The sequence below is a fragment of the Notamacropus eugenii genome, chromosome 5 (assembly GCF_028372415.1).
Source record: "Notamacropus eugenii isolate mMacEug1 chromosome 5, mMacEug1.pri_v2, whole genome shotgun sequence".
Taxonomy (NCBI): domain Eukaryota; kingdom Metazoa; phylum Chordata; class Mammalia; order Diprotodontia; family Macropodidae; genus Notamacropus; species Notamacropus eugenii.
The window spans coordinates 204,559,543-204,585,630 of record NC_092876.1 but is presented as its reverse complement, the minus strand read 5'-3'; the positions used below and the strand labels follow the sequence as shown (position 1 = coordinate 204,585,630).

The window sequence follows — 26,088 nt, the reverse complement described above, 5'->3', positions numbered from 1 at the left end:
CTAAATCTCCTGGCCTGAACTCTCCAGAAGATGAAATTTTTAACAGTAAAAAATAACTAGGCATAATGGGAAAAAAAGGTTCCATTCTAATGGTCATTCTTTGATCACTCTAATGTCTAAATACACCAGAGGTCTATGCAGAGTGAAGGGCTATAAAACTATGCATACCCTTTAACCCAGCAATACCACTACTAAGTTTGTATCCCAAAGAGATGAAAAACAAAAAGGAAAATGACCTACATGTACAAAAGTATTTACAGCAGTTCTTCTTTCTGTGGCAAAGAATTTGAAATTAAGGGGCTGTCCATTAATTGGAGAATGGGTGAAGAATTTGTGGTATATGGTTGCAATGAGATGATGAATAAATTTTTGTGGTGGCAAAGAACTGGAAATTGAGGGAATGCCCATCAATTGGGGAATGACTGAATAAGTTGTAGTATATGAATGTAATGCAGTACTACTGTGCTATAAGAAATGATGAGTAGAAAGATTTCAGAAAAACCTGGGAAAACTTACATGAACTTATTTTGATTGAAGCAAGCAGAACTAGGAGAACACTGTACAAAGTAACAGCAGCACTGTGTGATGATCAACCATGATTGATTTAGCTCTTTTCAGCACTCTAATGATCCTACACAATTCCAAAAGACTCAAGATTAAAAATACTATCTATCTCCAAAGAAAGAACTGACAAGAGTCTGAATGCAGATTGAAGCATAATTTTTTCCAACTTTATTATTCTTGGGTTTTTTTGTTTTTTTTACATGACTAATATGGAAATATATTTGTATGATTGCCCATGTATAACCTATGTGAAATTACTTGCCTTCTCAATGAGGGAGGAGGACATGACAGAAGGAGGGAACAAATCTGAAACTCAGAATTTTAAAAAAGAATGCAACCACGAGAATTAAAAATGAAAAGGGTAAATATATCAACAATGAAGATAAAATTAAAGCAATTATAAAGAGTTATCTTGCCCAATTATATGCCAATAAATTTAACAATCTAAGTGAAATGGAAGAATATTTACAAAAATATAAGTTGCCTAAATTAACAGAAGAAATAGAATACCTAAATAGACCTATTTTAGAAAAAGAAATTGAACAGGTCAGAAATGAGCTTCCTAAGAGAAAAGCATCAGGACTTGATGGATTTACAAGTGAATTCTATCAAACATTTAAAGATAAACTAATTCTAATATTAAATAAATTATCTGGAATAATAGGTAAAGAAAGGCTTCTACCAAACTCCTTTTATGAAACAAATATGATATGGAAACCTAAACCAGGAAGAGTAAAAACAGAAAAAGAAAATTATAGACCAATTTCATTAATGAATATGGACACAAAAATACTAAATAAAATACTAGCTAAAAGATTACAACAATATATTACAAAGATCATACATTATGATCAAGTAGGATTCACACCAGGAATACAGAGATGGTTTAACATAAGGAAAACTATTATCATAATTGATTACATCAATAATAAAAGTTTTAAAAATCATGATTATATCAATTGATACAGAAAAGACTTTTGATAAAATTCAACACTTCTTTCCATTAAAAAACACTTAAAAGTATGTCACAGATTTTATGCCAAATTTTCTTGCAAAAAAGTGGGACGTGACCATTATGTGAAGTTATTTAATATTTTTGCCAATATTACTTAAAAATCATTTATTGCTAAACTGTCTTTGGTACAAGATTAGGATACACAGAATACTCATGAATATGCACTAAAATTGAAAACTGACAATGCACATATGCTGAGAAGTCTAGGCTTTCCTGCTCACGATGGGCAAGAGATGAATGCACATCCATATGCCACTGGTGAATAATATCATGCAACAATTATGTGATGAAAGGTTATAAATCAATTTTGGGACTGAAAAATAAGGTGTAATAATTATGCAGTGAAACATGGTATCTAAAACTATCACCAAGCATTTGTAATGGGGATAAACTAGAAGTCTTTCCAGTAAGATCACATATGAAACAGGGATGCCCATTGTCACCAATATTAGTCAATATTGTATTGGAAATCCTAACAAAACCAATAAGAGAGGAAAAAGAAACTGAAGGAAGCAGGATAGGGAATAAAGTGAGAAGACTATCGCTTTTTGCAGATATGATGGTGTTCCTGGAGAATCCCAAAGACTCAACTAAAAAGTTAAAACAATTAATAATTTTGGTGAAGTAGCAGGATATAAAGTAAATCCATATAAATCATCAGCATTCCTATACATCACAAACAAAACCCTGTAAGAAGAGATAGTAAAAAATACCCCATTTAAAATAACTCTAGGCAATATAAAATATATTTTATATGTAATTGGGGAAATACAAAATATTAATAAATATACTTTTTAAAAACTTGTAAATTAACATTATCTGCTTTGTTGTATTTTTATTTATTTGGTTAAACATTTCTCAATTACATTTTAATCTCTTTCATGCCCCACAGGGCAGCAAGTAACACCTCCACTTTATACCACTTCCTATCTTCATGTCTTCATACAATTTGTCTAACATTCCTGGAATTTACTCCCCTCCACATTTCTATCTCATAGAATGCAGAACTTTCTGAGTTTAACCCAGATGTTATCTCCTGTCATATGGCCTATCCTGAACTCTGCAATACGAACTCTGCAATTTTACAAGTCTGCCAAGCCTCTCAAAAAAAATTATTTAGTATTTTTTATGTACTTTTATATTTAACTTACTTATATAAACATGGTGTTTCTCCCCCAATACATTCAATACAAGTTCCCTGAGGGCAGGGACACTGCCTAGAGCACTGTAGGTGATCAACAAATGTGTATTTAATAAGTAGCTCAGTGTTTGGGAGGCTCCAAAGTCTACAGAGCCATTATGCTGACCTCATTGTTGTATGCCTGTGAAACATGGACAGGAAACTGAATCACTTCCATTTGAACTGTCTTAGGAAGATCCTGAAGATCACATGGCAGGATAAGGTACCAGACACTGAAGTCCTTGCTCGAGTTGAATTGCCAAGCATTCAAACGATGATTCAGAGAGGGCATCTCCAATGGGCTGACCATGTTGTTTGAATGCAAAATGTAGGCTAGCTTTATGGAGAACTTGCATGGGGCAGGCAATCACATGATGATCAGAAGAAGCGATACAAGGACACTCTCAAGGTCTCTCTCAAGAACTTTGGATTTGACTGCAACATAGGAAACACTGGCACAGCATGGTGTACCCACATCAGAGAAAGTGCTGTGTTCTATGAGCAAAGCAGAATTGAGACAGCACAAAGTAAACGTAGGATGCATAAAATTAAAGTATCCACCCCAAATGTTCACATGGACTATCTGTGCCCAATCTGTGGTAGAGCATTCCGAGCTCGTGTTGGTCTGATCAACCACAGTTGGACACAATGAAATTTCACTTTATCATGGTGATATCATGTTGGTCCTCTTCAAAAATGATGAACAACAACCAACCAACCAATTTAATACATGACTTGGTAATTTTAGATATGTAACTTCTGCTCCCATTTTGTACTACATATATACAAAATTGAAAAATCAGTATCGAGAAGTTAAGTTTTATTTAATCTAAAACACTGTCAAGTATTTCAGCACACTAAAGACAAAAGATATAAAAAAAACTAAGCAACACCAGTTGGAGAATGGAAAACTGTAGTGTGCAAGAAGGTACAGTAATGGAATATTACTGTGCCATACAAAACAACTCTGAAGAATTCTGACAACCCTGAGAAGGTTTAAATGAACTGATGCAGACTGAACTAAACAGAAAAAGGAAAATACATAGTGACCACAAAATTGTAAATGAAAAGAAAACAGAACTAAACGCTGTGTTATTATACTAATCGAGCTTAACACCACAGAAGAGCTGAGAAAATGTACCAGAGAATCAGCCTGGCCTAGCAAATACAGAGCTGACCTAGAACAGTTAGAGTTAAAGGGCCACCTCTAATACATACTTGTATAACTGCAGGCAAATCACAAAAACTCTTGGTACCTTACGCAATTCTCTAAGACTTTAAATTGCAGAACAAGTGCCTATCTACATTAAGTAGGGCAATTTCTCACAAGGAACCTCTTAAACAATGATGAAATCACTATTTTGACTTTAAAAGGAAAAAAAGGAAAATATATCCCTCTGCTTCATTTATAGGGGAGTGGAATACTACACATGCTGCCAGATGACTGTTATTTTTGTTTTACTGAACACCTTACCTCTTTTCCTGGATACAGATTGGGGGATGGAACAAGCTCAGAAATTAACTTAATGTGAAAACAAAAAGCATAAATAAAAAAGTCAAATGATCCATGAAAAAAGTGGACAAATTCCAGATACTTACTTTACAGATAATTTATACCACATCATTATGTATCTGCTATTAAAGTGACACTGTTGTTAAGTCTTTCAGACATGTCCAACTCACAGTGACTCCCATGGATCATAACATTCACAGGGTTTTCTTGGCAAAGATACTGGATAGTTTGCCATTTTCTTTTCCATTGGATTAAGGCAAACAGAGGCAAAGTCACTTGCCCAGGGTCACACAGCTAAGTAAGTTTCTGATGCTGGATTTTAACTCAGGTCTTCCTGACTCCAGGTCCAATGCTATTTTTCCACTGAGCCAGCTCACTGCCTCCTTTTAAAGTAAAGCAGTTTGTTTTTTTTAATCAGTAGCTCCTAGGCCAGCTTCAAAAGGACTATTTTCTTCCTTTGAACTATTTAAAAGTAAAAATCAGCTTGGATTTCAAAAAGCAGGAAAGCTCATTTTTTATTACTAACCTATAAATAAGGTTTTTTAAAAATGCTTAATAAGGTTCTCATGTTGATTCTATTATATCATAATTTTTATCACTAAGCACCTAAACTTCAAAAAATATTAATTCACCAAAGTAGTATATATGCATATTAAGTATATCCAAAATATAGAACCTTGTTGCTTTTTAAAAAAATAAATGTCTACTGCTTTTAGCAATAATTATATTCATTCTTATGAAGCACAGCAAGTAAATTGGTCTACTAGCTATGATTCTATTGATTTAGAAAAAGGTCAGTTAATACCCAATGACTTCACAAATATTTTCAATTAGACTTGATAAGCAAAATAAAATAAAATGGGCAAATGCTTTAAAATCTACTGTACATAATGTACAAAAAATAAATTTTATTTCAAAATGTACATTATTTACAATTTAATGATTTCATTATGGTACTCTTTTCCTTTATCGTTTATCTTATTCTCTCACTCCCATGCCTTTATCAGCAATAGTTTTACAGGACCTTATCCTTCAGAGGAGGATACAATTTGCCAAGTTACTTAATAGAGAATGAAAAGATTAATTTTAGTTCAATATTTCAAACTGTCTAGACCACAAAGACCCTTAATCTCCTCATATCCCAGAAGTGATCCTAAATTCTTGAAGGCTATGCAAAATGAAGTGCAAACTCTGAAAGAGCTAAGCTGGCTCTGAGCAATGAATTGACAAGCTTATCAACCAAGGCCCAACCTAGTGAAATATGATAAGGTTAATCACCAGAGAATTGGCTAACAAATGATTCTCTGTCCATCCAACCCAAGTATCTCATTAAACTAAGGCAGTTTTCCAAGTCCGAAGGCAGAGTACTATCCAAAATTGTGTGTATGTGTATACATATATATGTATATATTCTACTACGACTAACTTCTGCACAGATACACTTTGAAAATAAGACAGTTTAAATAAAAGGAAAAAGAAGATTAACATTATTAATTTAACCCAATGGAAAAAGAATGAAACATATCAACTTTTAAATGCCATATGTGTAAATGAAATCAAATTTCAACTGGCTCATGCCACTACCACAAACTGATTCTAGGTTCATGACAGTATTGAAATGAACTGTGTTATAGCACTGCTTGGTAAATTTGACTATAAAGCAGGTAAACTCTAAATTGTAAAGTTTATAGTAACTATTATATTTCTCAATATCATTTTAATAAGTACAATATAATAAGCTGATTTACAAAAAAAAATGTGATTTCTTTAAAAACTAAAATTACTCAACAGGGACATCTGAAATGTTCAACAACCAAATTTAAATTTACTTGCCTAAGTTTTTTTTATTGTTCCAAATTTTCTTAAAGTAAAATGAGATCACTTTTTTGTGGATAAATACATAATGTTTGAAGAGAAAATCTAATGGAGCAGCTTAAACTAACAAAAGTAAAGAGCAAAGAGTTTAAGCAACAGAAATATAAAACTAAAAATAAAAAGCAATACACTATATCACTAAGATTCAAAGTACTATTTATTATTAACAGGAAAATTCGTCAAGGTGTTTGCTTCATGCATATGTTTTTTCCCATGGATAGAATGAAACCTAACAAACTGAAGAACATCTTGAAAGAATTCATGCAAAGTAAATTGTTAAGGCAAGTGAATTACTGAAGAGAAGAGTAGACAACATAGATGAAAAAAATTTTCAAAGAATGTACTAGTTAAATCAAAACAATTTTTTCCATCATAAAAGCAGTTTACAAGACTGCCAAATGTAAAAAATTCCCAGGAAAAGAGAAACCCTACCAAGGCCTGATTTTTTGTGAAATTGTATGAAACAATGGGGGCAAGAACAAAGGACATTTCTATAATTTTGTGAAACACAATGGATATCAAGTCAAAGTACCCCCAAACAGTTTTTGAGCTAAAAGAATTAACTGTCATCTTTATTAATGATAAAAGATGAAATACTTCATGAAATTTTTCTAAAATTTGCATATTTGGTATTTTCTCTAAAATATTATTCAAAGAAAAAAAGTAAAAAAACTGAGTACTTTAAATAAACCAGTGCAAGGTGCTTATATTCATACCGTTATTCAGGAATATAAAGTGACTGTGATCATAAAAGAATTAAGAGTAATGGATAATAAATTTTTAAAAATTTCATATTTTATATTTCTTAATATTTTATACTTTACATTTCCCAATTCTAAAAATGCTTGTCCTGAAAATGAAACAGAATAAAGATTTGATTATTGATCACCTGAGCGGACTACAGATGGAATTCTCATTTTATTTTAAAGACTCAGGCAATTCTAGATAGTAATGTATATGGAAACCATTTGGTCACATTTGGGTTACTACATGTGAATAAGACTGGGTGGAAGTACTACAGAGAGTTTGAACCTGAAAATCTTAGGTAAACTCTCTGGAATATCAATGTAATATAAATTTACTCCTATTCATAATATCTTATTTGTATGGAACAAGGTCCCTTTGCAATAATGGTTATAAAGACATAACATCAATCCCAATTAGTGGGTAATAATTATGAGAAATAATATCAATGACATCTCATTTTGAGAAACTTTGTGCTAAAAGACAAGTCTAATCCTCATATTAATATTTTAGTTAGCATTTTATGTGACAAATAAATATCTGAGTACTTTTATTTTATTGTATACTTAAGTCCTAAGCTAACAAAGCTAACAAATGTGCTATTAAATTGTAATAATTTTACCTGGTTTTAACAAAATAACTTAATAAAAATTATATGTGTAGATTATTTTATGGAAGGATGAACTTTTTTTTTTCAAGAAAAATAAAAAATGGTGTCAATATAAAGAATCTGAAAACCACCTATCTAGGATATGAAGTAGTTAAGATTGGTATCAATAAAAGGAAAGGACATGCACTGATTTAATTGTGCATCATTTAAGTATTAGTAACAGTTCATATTTACATAGTATTTTCCTCACGTATGTGACAATAATAATAAAGAATTACTCTCTGTAAGTTGGGGAACAAGCGGGAAGGGAGTGCCAGGCACAGAGGTTAAGTTACTTTCCCTGGATCACATACTTACTAGTTTGAGAAGAAGTCTTACTACTATGCCATGCTAAAGGTCACCGTACTGAAAAACTGGGAGATTGAAAATGGAACTTCCCCAAATATAAGGGAGGACCCTTGCAGCTTGATCAATTTCACTATACTGGTTAAAATGCACAAGTCAATGATAAAAAGCAGAATCACCTAAAACAAATTAGAAATACATTATTTTTCTGCCTGAGAAAATCATGCTGCTTCAATTAATGCAATGTAATTACCTAACCTTTACAGCTGACATTTAAAAGTATAATTTCCTTAAGAGTTCTCTATTGTCAACAGCGTGGTCCAACTAAGCTGGATGGAACAAGATTCTGACCTACTACTAGTTCAATAACTATAGCCTTATGAATGATCTCTTGAAAACTCAGCTCATTCTTCAAGAGAGTAGAAGCTAGGTAGAAATACAGGTACTAGTAACAACTCTGCAAGTGCCTATGTTCCCTTAAAGAATTCATTTTACCTCTGAACCTAAATCTTCTTCTGTGTAAAATAAAAGGCTGGAACTAGATAATTTCAGAGGTCCCTTCCCAACTTATATTGTAAGACAAAACAATTTTTGGAGGAAATTTGTGTTGTCTTTTTTATTTAAATATCTAATTTATTTTCAGTTTTCAACATTCACTTCCATAAGGTGTAAATTTTATTTTTAAAAATTTAACCCATATACCTATATACCAGATTAAGGTGCAAATTGTAAAAACCAGTAAGGTCTAAAAAAAAATATAGTAATTAAAAACATTAAACAGTTACCAGCCTGATTCCTTCAAGAAAAAAGAAAGAAAATACTTCATAGGGCACCCTGAAAGATTTTACAAATTCCAAGTTTTCATTAATGGTCAGATAACAGTGTTAGGGATGTAGTTGCACTTAAAACCCTACGAGTAAAATTGAGTAATATTATAAGTAACTCATTTACCTGTCATTTCCCACCACTTTCAATAGCTGTTTCTGCCTGAATTTTCAAGAAAGAGAAACTGCAATTCTTATGTGAGATTACAGCCATCCTCTAAACTAAATTTATTCTGCCACCTGAATCCAGAGGCAACAGATTTATATTTTTATTACTTTCTCTTTAAAGCCAAAAACTTTAATAAGTACTTTCTTAGAATTATTTTCAGAGCCACTGATAGCTTTTTATTTTTCTAAGAAAGTTTGTTTTATGACATTTCTCACTACTCTAAACATCCTGCTTCTGTGAAATTTGAGGAAAATATTTTGTCTTGTTTTTCTGTAGTGTTGTTCTGCTTAGCTGAAGTTGGAAGCAACTTCAACTTTTAATTTTATGAGTTTCCTTACACCAAGCATGGGCAGTGAAGTTCAGTCTAGTTATTAGACTTAACATTAATCTAAAGTGTTAGATTTATAAAAACATGCAAATAAGAAATCAGTCAATCTAATTGTCCTTAAGAAGAACAAGGCAGGCCTTTTTGTTGTTCCCTCTAGACAGTTTTACTTCATAATCCTTATTTAACCAGGACATTCTATTTTACCATTCACCAGTCAGGAAACTAAGTGAAGTAACACTGTTTATGTCTCTATACATTCTTCATATATTTAAGTCCGAATCAATATTTTCTATTTTAGAACAAACTCCCAAAGCGGCAGGAATCATGACTATTTGGAAGATTTAATAAGTTTTACTTGATAAATAATAACAAATATTCCAGTGGAAGAAATATCAACAGATGACTCATATCATTATATCTCACTGAATTTTTAAAAATTAATTATTTTTAAAAGTTAAGCATGAGGACTTCCAAAAGATCTTCAAAATTAGATCTTATGGTGCTAGACTGCCAAGAACATAAAAGAATTACAGGATCACAGAACTGGAAGGAACTTCAGCAGTGTTAATTCAACACATAACCAAAAGGCATTCCTCTATAATATACCTGACAAACAACCAGTCTCTACTTGAAGACGTTCAGATAAGACATCCACTACTCCCAAAGCAGCCCTTTCCACATCTGGACAATTCTAACTTGTTAGATTTTCCCTGATGACACACCTAAATTTGCCTTTTCACCTTAGGCACACAGTTCTTTGTTCTGCCCAGAATCCAAACATAACAAGACTAATCCCTCCAGCTTCCACATGCCAGCCCTTCAAATACTTGTAGAGAAGCTAGCCTCCCAGTCCCTACTCTGCTTTACATCCCCCCTACCACCCTCCTTGTCTCCAGACTAACCATTACCAGTCCCTATGATACATAGACTCCAGACTCTTAATCATTCTAGTAGAATTCCTTTGGACATTCCCTATATTCTCAATATCATTCCTAAAGAGTGGCACCCAGAAAGGAACCTTAACTTCCATTCTATTTTTCACCTCCTTTGACAATATGACAGAAGTGACAAGATATCTCAGTTATTTTCACTTATTATTTCTCTTATTAGTGATTTTGAGAACTTTTTCTTATGGTTATTGATCATATTTCTACTTTAGAAAACTGCTAATATCCATTGAACACCTGGTCTGTTAGAAAGAAGCTTTTATTCTTACAGATTTGTATTAGTTTTCTATAGGTTTTAGTCAGACTTTTATCAAGGATTTTCAGGGCATTCTCTTTTCTTCCAGTGCATAATTTTTCTTATTCTGGCTGCATTGATTTTGTTTGTTAAAAAGAGTTTTGGATTTGTAGTCAAAGGACCTGAGTTCAAAATCCAATTCTTCCACTTACTACCTATATTATATTATCCAATTCATGTAATCTTAATCTTTGCTTTAAGTATCATTAATAAAATGAGATGATTGAATTTCATTACCTCAAGTCATGTCCAGCTCTAAATTTGATGCTATAAACTGTCTTTTATAATCTCCATCTAATTAAAGTTCTTTCTTAATCCCCAACTGCAAAAGTTGTTCTCTTCTAGCTTTTTTATTTTAAAAAATGGTGAAAAAATTGGTGAAAGTGTTTATGTTTACATCTTTTATTACTTTAGAAGTTTTCTCAGATAAAAATCTTCTCATATGGTATCAGACACTGGTTGAAATCAAGTTTCTCCCAAAGTGCTTTCCCATTTTCTAAGCAGTTCTTAGTCTCCCAACTAGTTTTATGTTCTTGAATTTACTAAACTAACTAAGTTAGTGTGCATATCTGCCTCTAGATGTTGTCTATCTAATCCATTCCATCGATCTACTTTTCTACTTAATAAATAGCACATATTTTTGATAATTTTTTTGTAACAACCTGAAATCTAGTAGTGGAAGGATTTCTTCATTCTCACTTTTTCCCATTATTTCCCTTGTTATTATATTATGAACCTTTTGTTCATTTATGTAAATTTCATTATTTTGTTTTGTTCTAGAAAGTAAAAAGCTTTTTCTATCACTTCAAGCCAGAGATTACCACAGTCTCTAAAGAATTAAAAACAACTATCACCCACAGGACAATGGAGAAGTATATGGTGAGTATGAACAGGCTGTAACACATTAGAACAAGTATTATGAAGAATCAAAGTAAAGAATGTCAACCAAGGAAATGTATAATTGGAAAAAAAAAACGTGGATCAATCATGTGGTAAAAGTGAAGGATAACAGATGGACTGGTGTGATCCACTGATATCCTTTCACTAACAAAAAGGTGAGGAGGGTCCCTTAGTAGCTTGGGTGGCACCCTGTGGTGAACTTATGGTAATAAACGCCAAGAGTCACATAGAATGGACAGGATATATTTGCCTAAAATATTCATCAAAACGGCTTTAAATTTAAAAGGATGGACAAAGGAGAAATAATAATAGCTATCATTTTCATAATGCTTTGAGGTTTACGAAGCACTTTATATATGTTATCTCACTTTATCCTCACAATAATCATGGAATGGAGGTGCTATTATTATCTTCATTTTACAGCTGAAGAACTGAGGTAAAGGTTATGTGACTTGTCCAAACTCACACAACTAGGAAATGTCTTAGAATGATTTCAAACTCACAACTTACTAACTCTAGGTTCAGAACTCTACTCACTATGCCACCTAGCCACTTCAATATGTTTATCTACTAAGCTACATGAAATAGAGACTTGCTACAACATAAAAAAAAAATATCAACTAAGACATCTGGGTTCATTAAAGTTCATAGGAAAATCCGAGACAGAAGCTTGGTAAAATAAAAATCCCATCGCCTCAAATGTCTGTTTACAAAGTCATAAGGAAGCTAAATCCACATATGTCACTGGGATACATTACTGAAATATGGTTTTGAATTGGTATATTCTATTTAAAAGAAATTCAGTAAGTAAAAAGGAAGGGGAGGAGATAAAATAGCATTATGTATTAAGAAGGTAAACTCATCTGAAAAAATCTAGAACTAAAAGGAGGACACATGATACAAAGAATAGGAATGAAGATCGACAGAAGATAAAATGGTGCTGCTAGGACCAAAATTGCTATAATAAACTATATTCCAATATCTAGTATAGGGAAGCTGGTGGAGGAAGTAAATAGAGTACAGAGCCTGCAATCAGGAAGACCTGAGTTTAAAGCTGGCCTTAGACATGAGTTGTGGGATCCTGAGTAAGTCATTTAACCCTACTTGTCTCAGTTTCCTCATCTGTAAAATGACCTGGAAAAATAAATGTCAACACTGCTCCAGTATCTCTGCCAAGAAAATCCCAAATGGGGTCACAAAGAGTCAGTCACAACTGAAACAACTAAACAACAACAACACATATAGCTAATACACTATATTTTATAGAAAGAGAAAATAGATGAGTTCAGCAAACAGATCACAAACAGTGCAGTAATAGGAAGACTTCAATTACATGAACATCTGCTAGACTGCTTTTTCTGTCAAATTCAGAGCAGCTACTAATTTTTTGAGTTATTTTCATGAGAACTTCATCCTTCAAAAGGTGAAACAACCAAGCAGGGAAAAAACATATTCTGAAGCCAACCTTCACTAACAGGGACAGGAAATAGTCCCTGGAGTGAAAATTGAGAATCTTAGCCACTCATTCCCACAGTTTGGTGAGGAACGTGGTATGTAGTATACTCTAGTTACAACAGCATGTATCACCAAGGCAATATTCACAGCACTGGTGGTGACTATGAACATGCCAGCGTAGTTCTCAATGGCAAAGTATAACAGACTCTCCATACAGAAGGCAGCAGAAAAACATTTATTCAGACACCAGAAAGCCAAATCAGTCACAGTAACAAAGTCAATACACATTAACACAGCAGGGGACAAAGGCATTTTCAAACCTCCCCCTCCACCCCCTGCCGGGGCCTTCCCACACACAAACAAAAATACACTCAGGAGCCTAGCTGTCTGCTTGCCTGTGTCCTTCCCAGCTCTGACCAGCCTGAACAACTTCCTCCCAGCTCTGCTCCACCCTTCCTGTCCCACCCTTTCAGCAAGCTCCTCTCACCACATGTGACTTAGGTTTCCATGTGATTTAAGAGGTCACATGGGTCTACTAACGAATAGGAAAGATCTTCCCATTTAAATTACAATTACATAGCACTAATGTGTCATCTTCTGTTGGTCTTCTGTCTTCTTGGTCATTCCTGTCCTCTCTAATTCATGCTTCCTTATTTCCTCACATGAGTATACCATCTTAATATATAATGCTGCCTCTTTCCCCTCCACCTTTTACTTATCTAATTTCTTTTAAATAGAGATACTAACTTCCTACATTTGGGGGAGGACAAACTTCCAATACTTTGGAGAAAGGGTAAGTGGGATGCAATGACTAAAATTCCATGACAGAGGTAATCTAAGGAAGAACAGGAAACTCAACAATTAAGTTCTAAAAAGGAAACAATTCTGAAGACAAGAAAAAAACATAAGTCTGAAGAGACTAACATAGTAGCACAGAGAACTAAGTAATACAGGTTAGAAAAGGATAATCAACAGACATTTATTAAACATCTACTGGGTGCCAAGTACTGTGCTAGATGCTGGGGACACAAAGAAAAAGAAACATTCCCTGCCCTCAAGGAGCTTACATTCTACTGTTCAATACATACAGACACATTTCTCATACCATCTCCCATCTCTTCACCTTTGTAGTGGCTGTTCCACCACCATCACCCCCTCTCATGCCTCACATGCACCCCCCACCTCTCAAAATCCATTTCCTTTGAAACTCTGTCCTCATGTTTTACATGAAGCCTTCTGAGACCCTTCCAATTGCTAGTAACTTCTTTCCCTCCAAAAAAAATTCTTAATTTTCTATATTTATTTATACTTATGTATGTATATGATGTCTATACCTAATATAACATAAATACCTTTAGAAGTTAGAAGTTTTCTTTTTTTTTTTTAATCTTCATATACCAGACCCTAGCATAGTTCTTAGCCCATGGCAGGAACTTATTAAATGCCGACTGATGAAGAATGAACAGACTTCAGACTACATTACATCAATTCTATGTTTCTGTGCTTCCTTCTTATCTTTTCCCTAGACGAATGAGAAAATGTTAACACTAGAGTCTCAAAAATATTAGTACGAGAAATCACTTAGTATTCTCATGAGTGATCAAGAAGAAGGAGAATTCTGAAATTTTACTTTTGCCAATGACAGATCATTCTAGGTAGTGAAATTATAAGTAGGTAAATAATATAAAAACATCACAAAGCCAAAAAAGTGGGATTAGTCTAAAAACTGAAAGAAAAAATGCCAACATGGACAAGTACTGATAATGAATATGGGAGAGGAATAATTAAAAACAATACTTAAAAATGAGATCACTCTGAGCTATCAGTTACAATCCAAGAAAGTGTTTAAAAGGCTTTTCCCCGAAGACAATTACTGTGCCACTACAAAAACATGTTTGTCATAATCACAAAGAATGGTCTTCATCAAAATCTGGGAAAGTCATTTTACCTCTCTGGGACTCAGCTCCTTAATCTGTAAAAAATGGGGAGTGAGGCCTCATTTCTAAAATATATAGAGAACTGAGTCAAATTTACAAGAATACAAGTCATTCCCTAATTGATAAATGGTCAAAGGATATGAACAGGAGTTTTCAGAAGAAGAAATTAAAGCTATCTATAGTCATATGAAAAAATGTTCTAAATCACTCCTGATTAGAGAGATGCAAATCAAAACAACTCTGAGGTACCACATCACACCTATCAAATTGGCTAACATGATAAAACAGGAAGATGAGAAATGTTGGAGAAGATGTGGGAGAGTTGGAACACTAATTCATTGTTGGTGGGGCTTTGAGCTAATACAACCATTATGGAGAGCAATTTGGAACTATGCCCAAAGGGCTACAAAAATGTGCATATCCTTTGAGCCAGCAATATTTCCTCTAGGACCGTATCCCAAAGAGATCATAAAAATGGGAATGGGTCTCACTTGTATAAAAATATTTATAGTAGCTCTCTTTGTTGTTGTCAAGAACTGGAAATCAAGGGGATGCCCATCAATTGAGGAATGGCTGAATAAGTTGTGGTATATGAATGTAATGGAGTATTGTGCCATAAGAAATGATGAAGAGAAAGACTTCAGAGAGGCCTGGAAGGACTTACACGAACTGATGCTGAGTGAAAGGAGCAAAACCAGGACAATTTCATACACAGTAGGCTTAGTCCTTCAGAGCAATGCAAAGACCTAAAACATTCCCAAAGGACTGGACGCAAAATGCTATCCACACCCAGAGAAAAAACTATGGAATTGGAAGGCAGAATGAAGCAGAATATTTCCTCTTGTCTTTTGTTTTGTTTGGGTTTTTCTCATGGTTTCTTCCATTCATTTTAATTCTTCTATGCAACATGACGAATGTGAAAATGTGTTTAATGAGAATGTATATGTGGAACCCATATAAGATTGCATGCCATCTAAGGAAGGGAGAGGGGAGGGAGGGGGGAGGGAGGAGGAGAAAACCAAGACTTATAAATAGGCAGCGACTAAATCTAATTATCTCTAAAGTCCCTTCCAGCTCTAAATCTATGATCCTATAATGCTACTCTTGTACAAATACCCTGAGTATTTCAAGTACTACATTGCCACACCTCAATAAATACATAATAGAAGTAAAAAATATCTGTAGAGTGGTTTTCCTAGAAGGGTAATGATGAAAATATTTTAAAAGTCATGAAGTATAAGCACAGGATAACCTGACTTATAATGTTTTATTAAAGGAAAATAAGATTTGAAATATGGGAATAAATACCTCCCCACTTCATTCCTAATTCTTGCCTATCCTACAATTCTTCTACCATTTTTAGCCTATTCCAGTTTTTGGTCTTTTGAAGTCTTTTTCAAAGCTAAAATAACACAAAACAGCTAGGCCCTCCAATAAGCATCCCTTGGTGACACTGTCAAACTCAGTAACAAAATATACTATGAAAATGGTTAAATGTAAACCATGAAGCCATTTATGTTTCAACTTAAATAGTTTTATTATTCTACACTTCCACCCAGAATGCAACAATATCTACTTTTATTAAAAACTGACCTAATTCAAACTCAAATTGCCTATTTTCTTCACAAAATTCTAAGTATCCGAAAAATTTTAAATTGTTTCAATTATTCAAACACAAGGGAAAAATTTTTAAAGGAAAAAAGTTATATCCAAATATCAGTATACTTTCTTAAAATGACTTTAAATTTAAAAAAAAAATAAACATACAGACACACAAGATTCCCTGGGGACAGCGGTGTCAAACTTAGAGCTCTTTTGTAGAGAGGGTAAACTCAAAGTTTCTGATGATCGGAAGTTTTCTCCCTTCACTGAGAAACTCACACAGCTTCCTTTAGTTATAGCTCTCTGCAAGACTGTGAGGGTCAGGGTCTTAGAACAGTCCAGAAGCTTTCTAGATATACTAGTTTATCCCTAGTGCCTCTTTCAACTCCGGATGAAGACACTGCCACCAGGGGGTCACTGCCATTGTTGCCAACAGAATTCCAGATCTTTGACCTACACACACACACACACACACACACACACACACACACACACACACACGATCCTAGAATATCCATCTGGAACTGGCTTGCCATAATATACAGAGGTCCAGAGATGTTTCTGAGTTTTCTGATAAATCCCAACACATTTCCTATGTGTATTCATTTGATTTCATCCAATGGTTAAAGTATTTCTCTACTTTCAAACTTAAAAAAGACTGGTTGAGACACAGTTTAAACCTTTGCCTGATATTCAATTAAGAAGTCTGGCTCGAGCACGAGTCGTGCGAGCTTGGGAGCAGCAACCTCTCATCTATCTCAGAACTTTCGCAGCCTGACCAGCTATCCCCCCAGCTACCCTCCAAAATGGCATCAACTGTCAAGGATCAGCTTATCTTGAATGTCCTAAAGGAGGACCAGGTTCCCCAGAACAAGATCACTGTTGTTGGGGTTGGTGCAGTTGGCATGGCATGTGCCATTAGTGTCTTAACAAAGGAATTGGCTGATGAACTTGCCCTAGTTGATGTAATAGAAGACAAACTAAAGGGAGAGATGATGGATCTCCAGCATGGCAGCCTTTTCCTCAAAACGCCAAAGATTGTTTCTGGAAAAGACTACAGTGTGACTGCAAACTCAAAGCTGGTCATTGTTACGGCTGGGGCACGTCAACAAGAGGGAGAAAGTCGTCTTAATTTGGTCCAGCGTAATGTGAATATCTTTAAATTCATCATTCCTAATATTGTTAAATACAGCCCTAATTGCAAGCTGCTTATTGTTTCCAATCCAGTGGATATTTTGACATATGTGGCCTGGAAGCTAAGTGGCTTTCCTAAAAACCGTGTTATTGGAAGTGGTTGCAATCTGGATTCTGCCCGTTTCCGTTACCTAATGGGGGAGAGACTTGGTGTCCATTCTTTAAGTTGTCATGGATGGGTCCTTGGGGAGCATGGAGACTCCAGTGTTCCTGTGTGGAGTGGTGTGAATCTTGCTGGTGTGTCTCTAAAGAACCTTCATCCTTCTTTGGGAACTGATTCTGATGCAGAAAATTGGAAAGATGTTCATAAACAGGTGGTTGAAAGTGCTTATGAGGTAATCAAACTGAAGGGCTACACTTCCTGGGCCATTGGTTTGTCTGTGGCAGATCTGGCAGAAAGCATTATGAAGAATCTTAGGAGAGTGCATCCAATTTCCACCATGATTAAGGGCCTATATGGCATTAAAGAGGATGTCTTCCTTAGTGTCCCATGTGTCTTGGGGCAGAATGGCATTTCAGATGTGGTGAAGGTCAACCTGAATCCGGAGGAGGAGAGCCGTTTAAAGAAGAGTGCAGATACTCTTTGGGGAATCCAGAAGGAGCTGCAATTTTAAAGCCTTTGAATGTGCTGCCATAAAGAGAACAGGACAGGGGTTGAGGGGTTATGTATGATCTGCTTCTCAGATAGACCAAATCCTTCCTCTGATTAGCGACTAAACACCAGAAGTGTAAAACCTGTGAACACACTCTAGTTTCTTCCTAAAGTTAGAAATGGGGAATAGAACCCTGTTGTAGTTTGCATATGATGCTGAATATGACCTGTATAGTCTCAGTGGTTGGTGTCAAGCAGAGCCAGTGGCCCACAGGTATATAAACTACCTGCTTTGTGTGTAGGTGCTACAAGTTCCCTTAGGTCCAGAAGACAACACTCCTGGATACAAAACACCATACAGTAGTAATTCTTTATTGATGCATTGATTACCTTTGTGCCTCCCCTCCATTAGGGCACTACAGCATGGCCCCCATGTATCACCTTTCTAGAGGACCTGATTTTGTCTGCCTATATATATATATCAATAGCTGTAAATTTCCATATTATATAAAAAGATCTGTATGTGTACAACAACACAACCAATTCCTCAAGTGTCATACTAACCCTAAATACTGAATAAACAACAAATAACTGAAAAAAAAAAAAAAAAAAAAGAAGTCTGGCTCTTCAATGTGATATGGGGGGATTTAGGATCACTCTTAAGAATAGATGTAAATACAAGGCAAGGAGGAGAGAAGTGGATCTTAAGGAAACAGGAACTAGCTACTGGGAATGGAGGTGGAGGAGAGGCAATGAGGAAAGCCTTCATATAAAAACCTGAATCTTGAAGGACCCTAGTAATTTTTATAAAGAGGCAGAGGTAAAGACAGAGTAAAGGAGATGGAGTAGTATGCATAAGGAATAGCAAAAGGGCCAGTATGGCTAAGTATGGCTAGACTGGACCCTAAAGTGCAGGAAGGAGAGTAATATATAAGAAGAATAGAAAAGCAGATTGTAATCAGTTTATGAAGGTCTTTAAATACAAACTAGAAGAGTAAAGATTTTAGTCCAATGTAATAGAGTTACTAGAGTTTACCGAGCGGGGACATAATGTGGTCAGACCAGTACTTTATGACAATCAGCTAAGAGGAGAACAGATTAGAAAAGAAACATATATGAGACAAGGAGAACAAACAGGAGACCCTCACAACAGCCAGGTAACAAAGACTTGGATTTGGCTGCTATGTAATTAGAAATAGGGGGATGGATATGAGAGATTGTATGGAGGTCGAAATAACAAATTTATCAAGTGATGGCAGAATGTGTGTATTAGTCTTTTGTTGCTGAAGAAGACCATGTCATCAGGGAAACGATGACATGACTTGCATTTGACTTTGTTTTGAGTGAGAGAGGGCTGTGCAGGTCACCAGCCTCACTTCTCCATTCTGGTGACCAGATATTCATCAGGATGACTGGAGATGACCCAGGATGAAGCAATTGGGGTTAAGTACTTGCCCAAGGTCACACAGTTAATGAGTGTCAAGTGTCTGAGGTGAGATTTGAACTCAGGTCCTCCTGACTCCTGCACTAGTGCTCTATCCACTGCACCACCTAGCTGCCCATGGCAGAATAAGTGAGGCAACAAGAATGAGAAGATTGCCAACCTAAGTAAACTGGAAAGATGGTGTCCTTGACAAAAACAAAGGAGTTCAGAAGAAGAGAGAGGAGTGGGGGAGTGGGGGGGTGGATGGGGATTAGGGATAATGATTTTAGTTTTGGACATGTTGAATTTGAGGCGTCTGTAGGTCATCCAGTTCAGTGTCCAATCTGTGGGTAGTAATATGGAACTGAAGAATTAGACAGTAAGGGGATAGTATACAATTCATGAAGTCATCTGCTTAGAGATAACTAAACCTTTGGGAGCAGATGAGGTCAACAAAAGAGAATATAGAGAGAGAAGACCCAGGACAGAGCTTTTGGGGGATGCCCACTGATAGTGAATATGTAATGAATGATGATCCAGTAAAGGAGACATGAATGCTCTCTTTTCCTCATCTCTAGCTCCCTTCAAAGTTCAGCTCAAATGTCACTTCTTACATGACTTCTTCTCCTCCCTGAACCTATTAATGATCTTCCCACTGCCTAGAAATTAATGTCAGTAAACTAGAATTTATTAAACATCATGTGTGAAGCACTGTACTAAGAGCCAGGAACAAAGAAAGGCAAAAACACAGTTCATGCCTTTAAAGAGATCCCATTGTAATGGAAGAAATAATGGTGTATGTACAAGATATATTGAGAATACATGGGTGATAACTGCAAAAGGAAGGTACAATGGAAAGTTCAGGAAAAGGACAGAAGGCAGAGGTAGGGAGGGAGTGCATTTCAGGAATGGGGGACAAGGACTCAAAAAGTACGGCTTCAGTGTTGACTCATCATTATGTTTCTCACCAGTAGAGCATGAACTCCCTGAGGGCAGGGAAAGTTTCATTTTCATTCTGATATCCTTATCACCTAGCACACTGCCTGACACATAACAATAGAATAAGTGTTTAATAGGTAGCACAGTGAATAGAGTGCAGAGCCTGGAGCCAGGAAGACTCATCTTCCTGAGTTCAAATCTGGCTTCATACACTTTACTAGGTGTGTCAAGTCACTGAGCAAGTCACTTCATCCTGGTTGCCTCAGTTTCCTCATCTGTAAAATCAGCTGGAAAAGAAAATGGCAAACCACTCCAGTATCTTTGCCAAGAAAACTTGGCAAAGGGTCGTAGAGTCGAACACAACTGAAAAATGACTATATGTGGAAGGTTCTACCCAAGAAAGAAAGGCTATGAGTAGAGAGAGACCTGGTGATGGAACTGTATAGTTGTTGTCTAAGAACCAGCCTAAATATAGAGAGACTAATTACTAAGCTGGCTTCAGGGCAGTGAATTTTTTAGTCACAGTAATTTTTAAAAAACTATCATATATTAAGTTATGGAAGAGATGCAATCTGAAATGGTAAAAGGAATTTCCACTTATCAGTGATATTAAGGATCTCTGAAGTATGTTTAACATAATTCATTTTTTCTTAATGTGCTGGGTATAGTTTGGTAAGTTCTATCATCTTGATGATGATTCTCATCAACTCCTCTTCCAGTCTCAGAAAAAAGAAATGATTCTCATCCGTACCATGCACAAGAATTGCCAGCTTCATTCATAAGCATGACATTCTTTTTATTTTTATTTATCCAAATAAGGACGGCTGAGTTCAAATCCCAGCTCTGTCAGAGTCAAGTCACTTGACACCCCTGAGGTCAGTAAAATGAAAGTACTGGACTAGATGATCCCTTAGGTTCCTTCCAACTCTACCATTCTACTCTCCCCATTTTACAGATGCGAAAATAAGATAGAGAAGGTAACTGTCTAAGATGTTTATCATGAAAGCTACTTTATAAATTAGAAACCCTCAAATTAAAAAAAAAAGTCTAGTGTTTTTGCTTACTATCTCAAACACAGTGACTTTGATCTTCATTACCATACAATTTTTTTCATACTGTTACTTGGGTATTACTAGGGTAACTGTCTTTTAATCTCTCTTATACTAGGATTGGCCTTAAGAAATTAAATTGTAAATTGAAAGAATCATTTAAAATATTTTTACTTGACTGAAAAATCTGAGCCACAGAAACAGAATCCTTAAAATGTGCTATAGAATAACTAGAATTAATATTACATAATTATCAAAAACACTCACTGCCTTATAAGGCAATCCCAAATACTTAGCTTGATTTAGAAGGTTCACCTCAAAGTTAAAATAATGCAATGCTTCCAATGATCAATTCATATGCCACTAAGTAAAATCATAAAAGATAAATATAATCAATTATTTTCTCGAATGTTACAGCCAAAAAATCATTCTTCATACAATGTACCAAAGAAAAAATGTACCAAAGTCTTTATTCCAAAAATCAATAATGCAGTAACAAAGCCTTTAGTTGATTTAGGAATGGACCATTTTAGTTTTTAATCTCCTTGTTTCTAACTTCAATTTAAGTTTAAAGTGGTTTGGATAGTTTAAACTTTTAAATGTTTGCATGCTGAAACTTTACATAAGATTCTTCAATAACAGTAAATTTTTTTTTAGATCAAATAATTATTTCATTCTCTTTCTTAATCCATTGTATATCTATGAAGGCCATCTGTTAGGCAATGACTGATCCAGCATACATTGCTATTGCAGCAGCTTCCCAACTGGTTTCCACATTTAGATCAGTTCCCAGTTTGTTAAAGCTTTAATGCTCTTACCTGATACCAACCTTTTAATGTAAGTGCATAAATTCACAAAATTAAAAATAACTTAAAAACACATACCCTAAAAGTATAAAATTTTTTTAAAGTATTGTCTGTCAGATAAAAAATTAAAGAAAAGATATAACTCATGTAGATTCCAATTTGTAGCTATAATTGCTAATATAGTGACATTTTAAAATTTAAGTCTTTTTTTTCCAATTTAGGAGAAAATAAAATGATCAACCACTAAAACCCCTATTAGTTGCTAGTTAAAATAAGGATTAACTATCTCTATTACTTTTTGGAAAGAATAGAGCTGTATACCACAAAATGGTGAGCATCCTCTAACTTAGAATGACTTTGTGAAGTAATTTATTTGAAGGCTTATTTCATGTACACATCTTTATGAAAATAGGTATCTGACTTAGAAACAGTAACAGAACGTAAATGAAAAGGTAAACTCCTATGGAGATATCTCTTATCTTTAGAATTAAACACAATCACCAAACGAATAATCAGTTTCAACTTTTCTGAGCATTTGAGAAATAAACAGTAAAATATAATACATGCCCTTTCAACACCACACTGCTGTACCTGCAGTTCTTTCTTTCAGCTTTCCAGTAGGTCAAATGCAAATAGCTGATTAATATTAGAAAAGCACATTACATTCCAATACCAGAGAACCCTAACTCAATCTACTTACTTTTGTTTCTTTAAAAAATAAATAAAATGCACAGAACAGTCAAGTTTTAAAGTATCCTTAAAAGCATATTGTAAAATTCTCATGACTCCACACTAAATACAATAGACAACTGATTGCCACTGAGTTTTAAGCCATGCTTTCTCACCCTACATTACATACAGAAGACTGAATGGTGCAGATTGAAGTGCTTCAAAAGCTATGCTGCAGTAAAAACTGCATTCACAAGAAACAGAAAATTGTAGTTAAAAGAATTCCTTTATGAATCCATTTTTCTTATATCCTATGACATCTTGTTGGTTTCCCTGCCTTTCTCGTGGTTAGCGCAAAACATTAAGTCATACACAGTCCTGCAGTAACTCCTTCCCAAGAAAAAAAAACCAGAAAGGACTACATTTAATATCCTTTCCTCAGTCGTTACAAACACGCCATGGTCTCTAAACACAATGGCCATTAAACAAACCTGTTCCCCTGATACTTTGATTTCAAACCCATAGTATATACAAATTATAGGCAGGAAATAAACTCATGGGGGTGGAGGAGAAGATGTGAGGAAAGAGGAAAATCATAAGTCTCCATCATATATTAATATAATGATGAGACACTTCAAGATAGATGCCAACCCGCATCTTCTTTTCCTCTTTAATGGAAAACATCACATCCAATTAAAGCTTTAATGCTTCTCACATTCCTCCAACACCACGGAATTTCGGCTTCTGAAGACAAACCTTCATCTTCAGGGAGCAACACTAGATACAATTTTAAAATGCCTAGGGGAAAGAACCCCAAAGACAACGCACCCTCTCTCACCCAAACTCTGGGGCCCAACATAACCCTACAACGATCAGTGTTTCTCACAGCCACTCGTGATCACAATGAATGGTACCAAGCAGTGTTAAGTTGGGCACTGTACTCAAATCGCAGGAGGGGACAGGGAGGGACTACAGGGCGCAGCTCGGAGTACATATGGATCACCCACTGGGCGATACAGGCAGGACGATCTGGGCTCCAGGAGACGTGATGCGTGTTACACGGCGGGGGGAGGGGCAGGGGGGCGAGCGGGGGAGTGAAAGATGGGGGTGGGTGTGTAGGGAGTTAGTGCAGAGGTATTCCCAGAGACACAAGCCCATTTCTCTTACCAGGTTGAGCACCGTCTCCACGATGTCCCGATTGCTGACCTCCCCGACCTGTATGAGTCCAATCAACACGGCGAATTTCATCCGGATGTTGCGGATCGGAACCGATGGGTTAATCATCCCCGCGGGGAGCACCATGGAGCCGGAGCCGGACGCCCCTCTCAGCTCCCCCAAACCGCTAACCCCGCCGCCGCCGCCGCAGCTGCCGCCTCCAGGGCCACCTCCGGCTCCTGCCCCGACGGCGATGAGCCCCGCAGGCTGAGGCTCCGGCCCCGGCCCCGGCCCCGGCCCGGGCTTCTCGCTCGCCATTTACCCCTCTCCCGCGGAGGAGGAGGAGGAGGAGAACGAGGACGAAGAGGAGGAGGAGGAGGACGAGGACGAGGAGAAGGGAGGAGGCGCCGCCGCCACCGCCGCTGGTACCGTTATACCTGGCTCAGCCCCCGCCCCCCGCAGCCGGCCGCCTAGCCCCAGCATCCACCAGCGCCGCGCCGCGGCGTCGGCCAGGGCAGACCGGGCGGCGGAGCAGCCGGAGCCCGGGAGGGAGCAGATCCCGGGGTGATTCTCCGCGGCGGCGGCTGCCCCGCTAGCAACGGTGCCCGCCTCTCTCTCGGTCCGGCTCGACCCGGCCCGCCCCCCCGCGGGGATGCTGCTGGGGCTCCGAAGGAGCCGGAGCCCGGAGAGGAAGCGAAAGGGGGCAGGAGACGCAGGCAGCTAGCGCTCGCCGGTTCTGAAGCTGGGACCGCCGCTCCGGACGCCACCGTCGCCCCTGCCGCCGCCGCTGCCGCTGTTGTTGAGAAGCCCCGACGCCGCCGCTCACTCCGCCATGTTGCCGCCCCCTGCCTGCAGTAGCGGCCGCTACGCCTGCGCAGAGCCGCCAGGGGGCGGAGCCCTAGGAGCAGCCCCCTCCCTGGTCCTGCCCTCCTCTCCTTACCACCCCCACCACACGCACCACCCCAACACCCTTCATCCCTCCCCTAACCACACAAAACGGATGGGCAGGTGAACAGGTGCACAGGGACTGCTGCCAGGAGTAGGGCTAGCTGGCAGGGGAGGGGCGGGTATTGGCTTCCCTTTAGTATTCTCTGGAGGGTAAATTTTCCCTTCAGGGAGAGACACACAGTGTGTAGCTTGCCTTCTCTGTAGCCTCCTTCTTTTAACATCCTCTTGCTGGGAGGAAGAGGATGAACCATCATCAGGGTTGCATCTCCTGCTTCCTCTGTCGTTTCTGGGTGCCCAGGAAGACTAGGGAGTGGCAGGCGACCTCTTTCTGCTCCTCCTCATCCTCTCTCCCTCGCCCACCCGACCTGCAACTTCCCAAGAGGAAAACTGACTGGACAAAGCTGAAGCAGACCTACCGTGGGGAACAATCCTGCATTGTCAGGAGGACGAACCTAGATAGAGTCTAATAGGTCTTTTCTATGGCTGTAAAAGAGGCTGACACCTGCACACACGCGAGCAACTTAAAATAGAACTTGTCAAAGGTAACCGAGTCTGTGTAGAAGTCTGAAGAACAAATAGTTCTCGGGGTTGCCCTCCAGCCGGTGAGGACGGAGCCACCTAACACCCTAAAGTGGCTTTATGGGAACAAAGCTTTGCTTTAAAATGTTTTCTTAACTTCTCTCTTGTGGACAGCAGATTAGTGATGCCTCCCTTCTTACTGAGAGATGTACACAGTACAGAGACTTTGAAATGACATGAAAATGTTACCGATTCCCATTCTAGCGCTAGGGTTGGGATAAAGTTATCCTTGTGAAAAGAAGTAAATCTTACAGGCACAAGCAAAAGTCATTATTTTAACGACGAGATTTGAAATACAATTTTTGCTGTAAGTCTGTAATTAAGGCTGAACAGGTACGACTGCAGTTTTTTCTATCAAAATGAAGTAACAAGAACAAAAATGATTCTTTTGCTAATATTCTCGCTCTTTGAGTCCTCCTCAATAAATATAT

The 26,088-nt window shown here is 37.0% G+C and overlaps 2 protein-coding genes across 6 annotated transcripts in view; one reads left to right on the top strand and one right to left on the bottom strand.

Annotated features, from left to right (window-relative positions):
• The window catches only part of NBEA (neurobeachin), a 783,989-nt gene extending 759,010 nt beyond the window's left edge, over positions 1-24,979 (bottom strand). For 4 of the 5 annotated variants that reach the window (XM_072611896.1, XM_072611899.1, XM_072611900.1 and 1 more), the window contains exon 1: positions 24,143-24,978. In XM_072611896.1, coding sequence (XP_072467997.1) covers positions 24,143-24,448 — 306 coding nt within the window. In that variant the 5' untranslated portion in view covers positions 24,449-24,978. Of the gene's footprint in view, positions 1-24,142 lie in introns of all 5 variants that reach the window. The other variant, XM_072611897.1, reaches the window with a different exon arrangement.
• Positions 17,019-18,624, top strand: LOC140505686 (L-lactate dehydrogenase A chain). Its single transcript, XM_072611905.1, has one exon. It carries the CDS (start codon positions 17,110-17,112, stop codon positions 18,109-18,111), a length of 1,002 nt encoding a protein of 333 aa, XP_072468006.1. The 5' UTR covers positions 17,019-17,109; the 3' UTR covers positions 18,112-18,624.
• Positions 24,980-26,088: the final 1,109 nt, after the last annotated feature.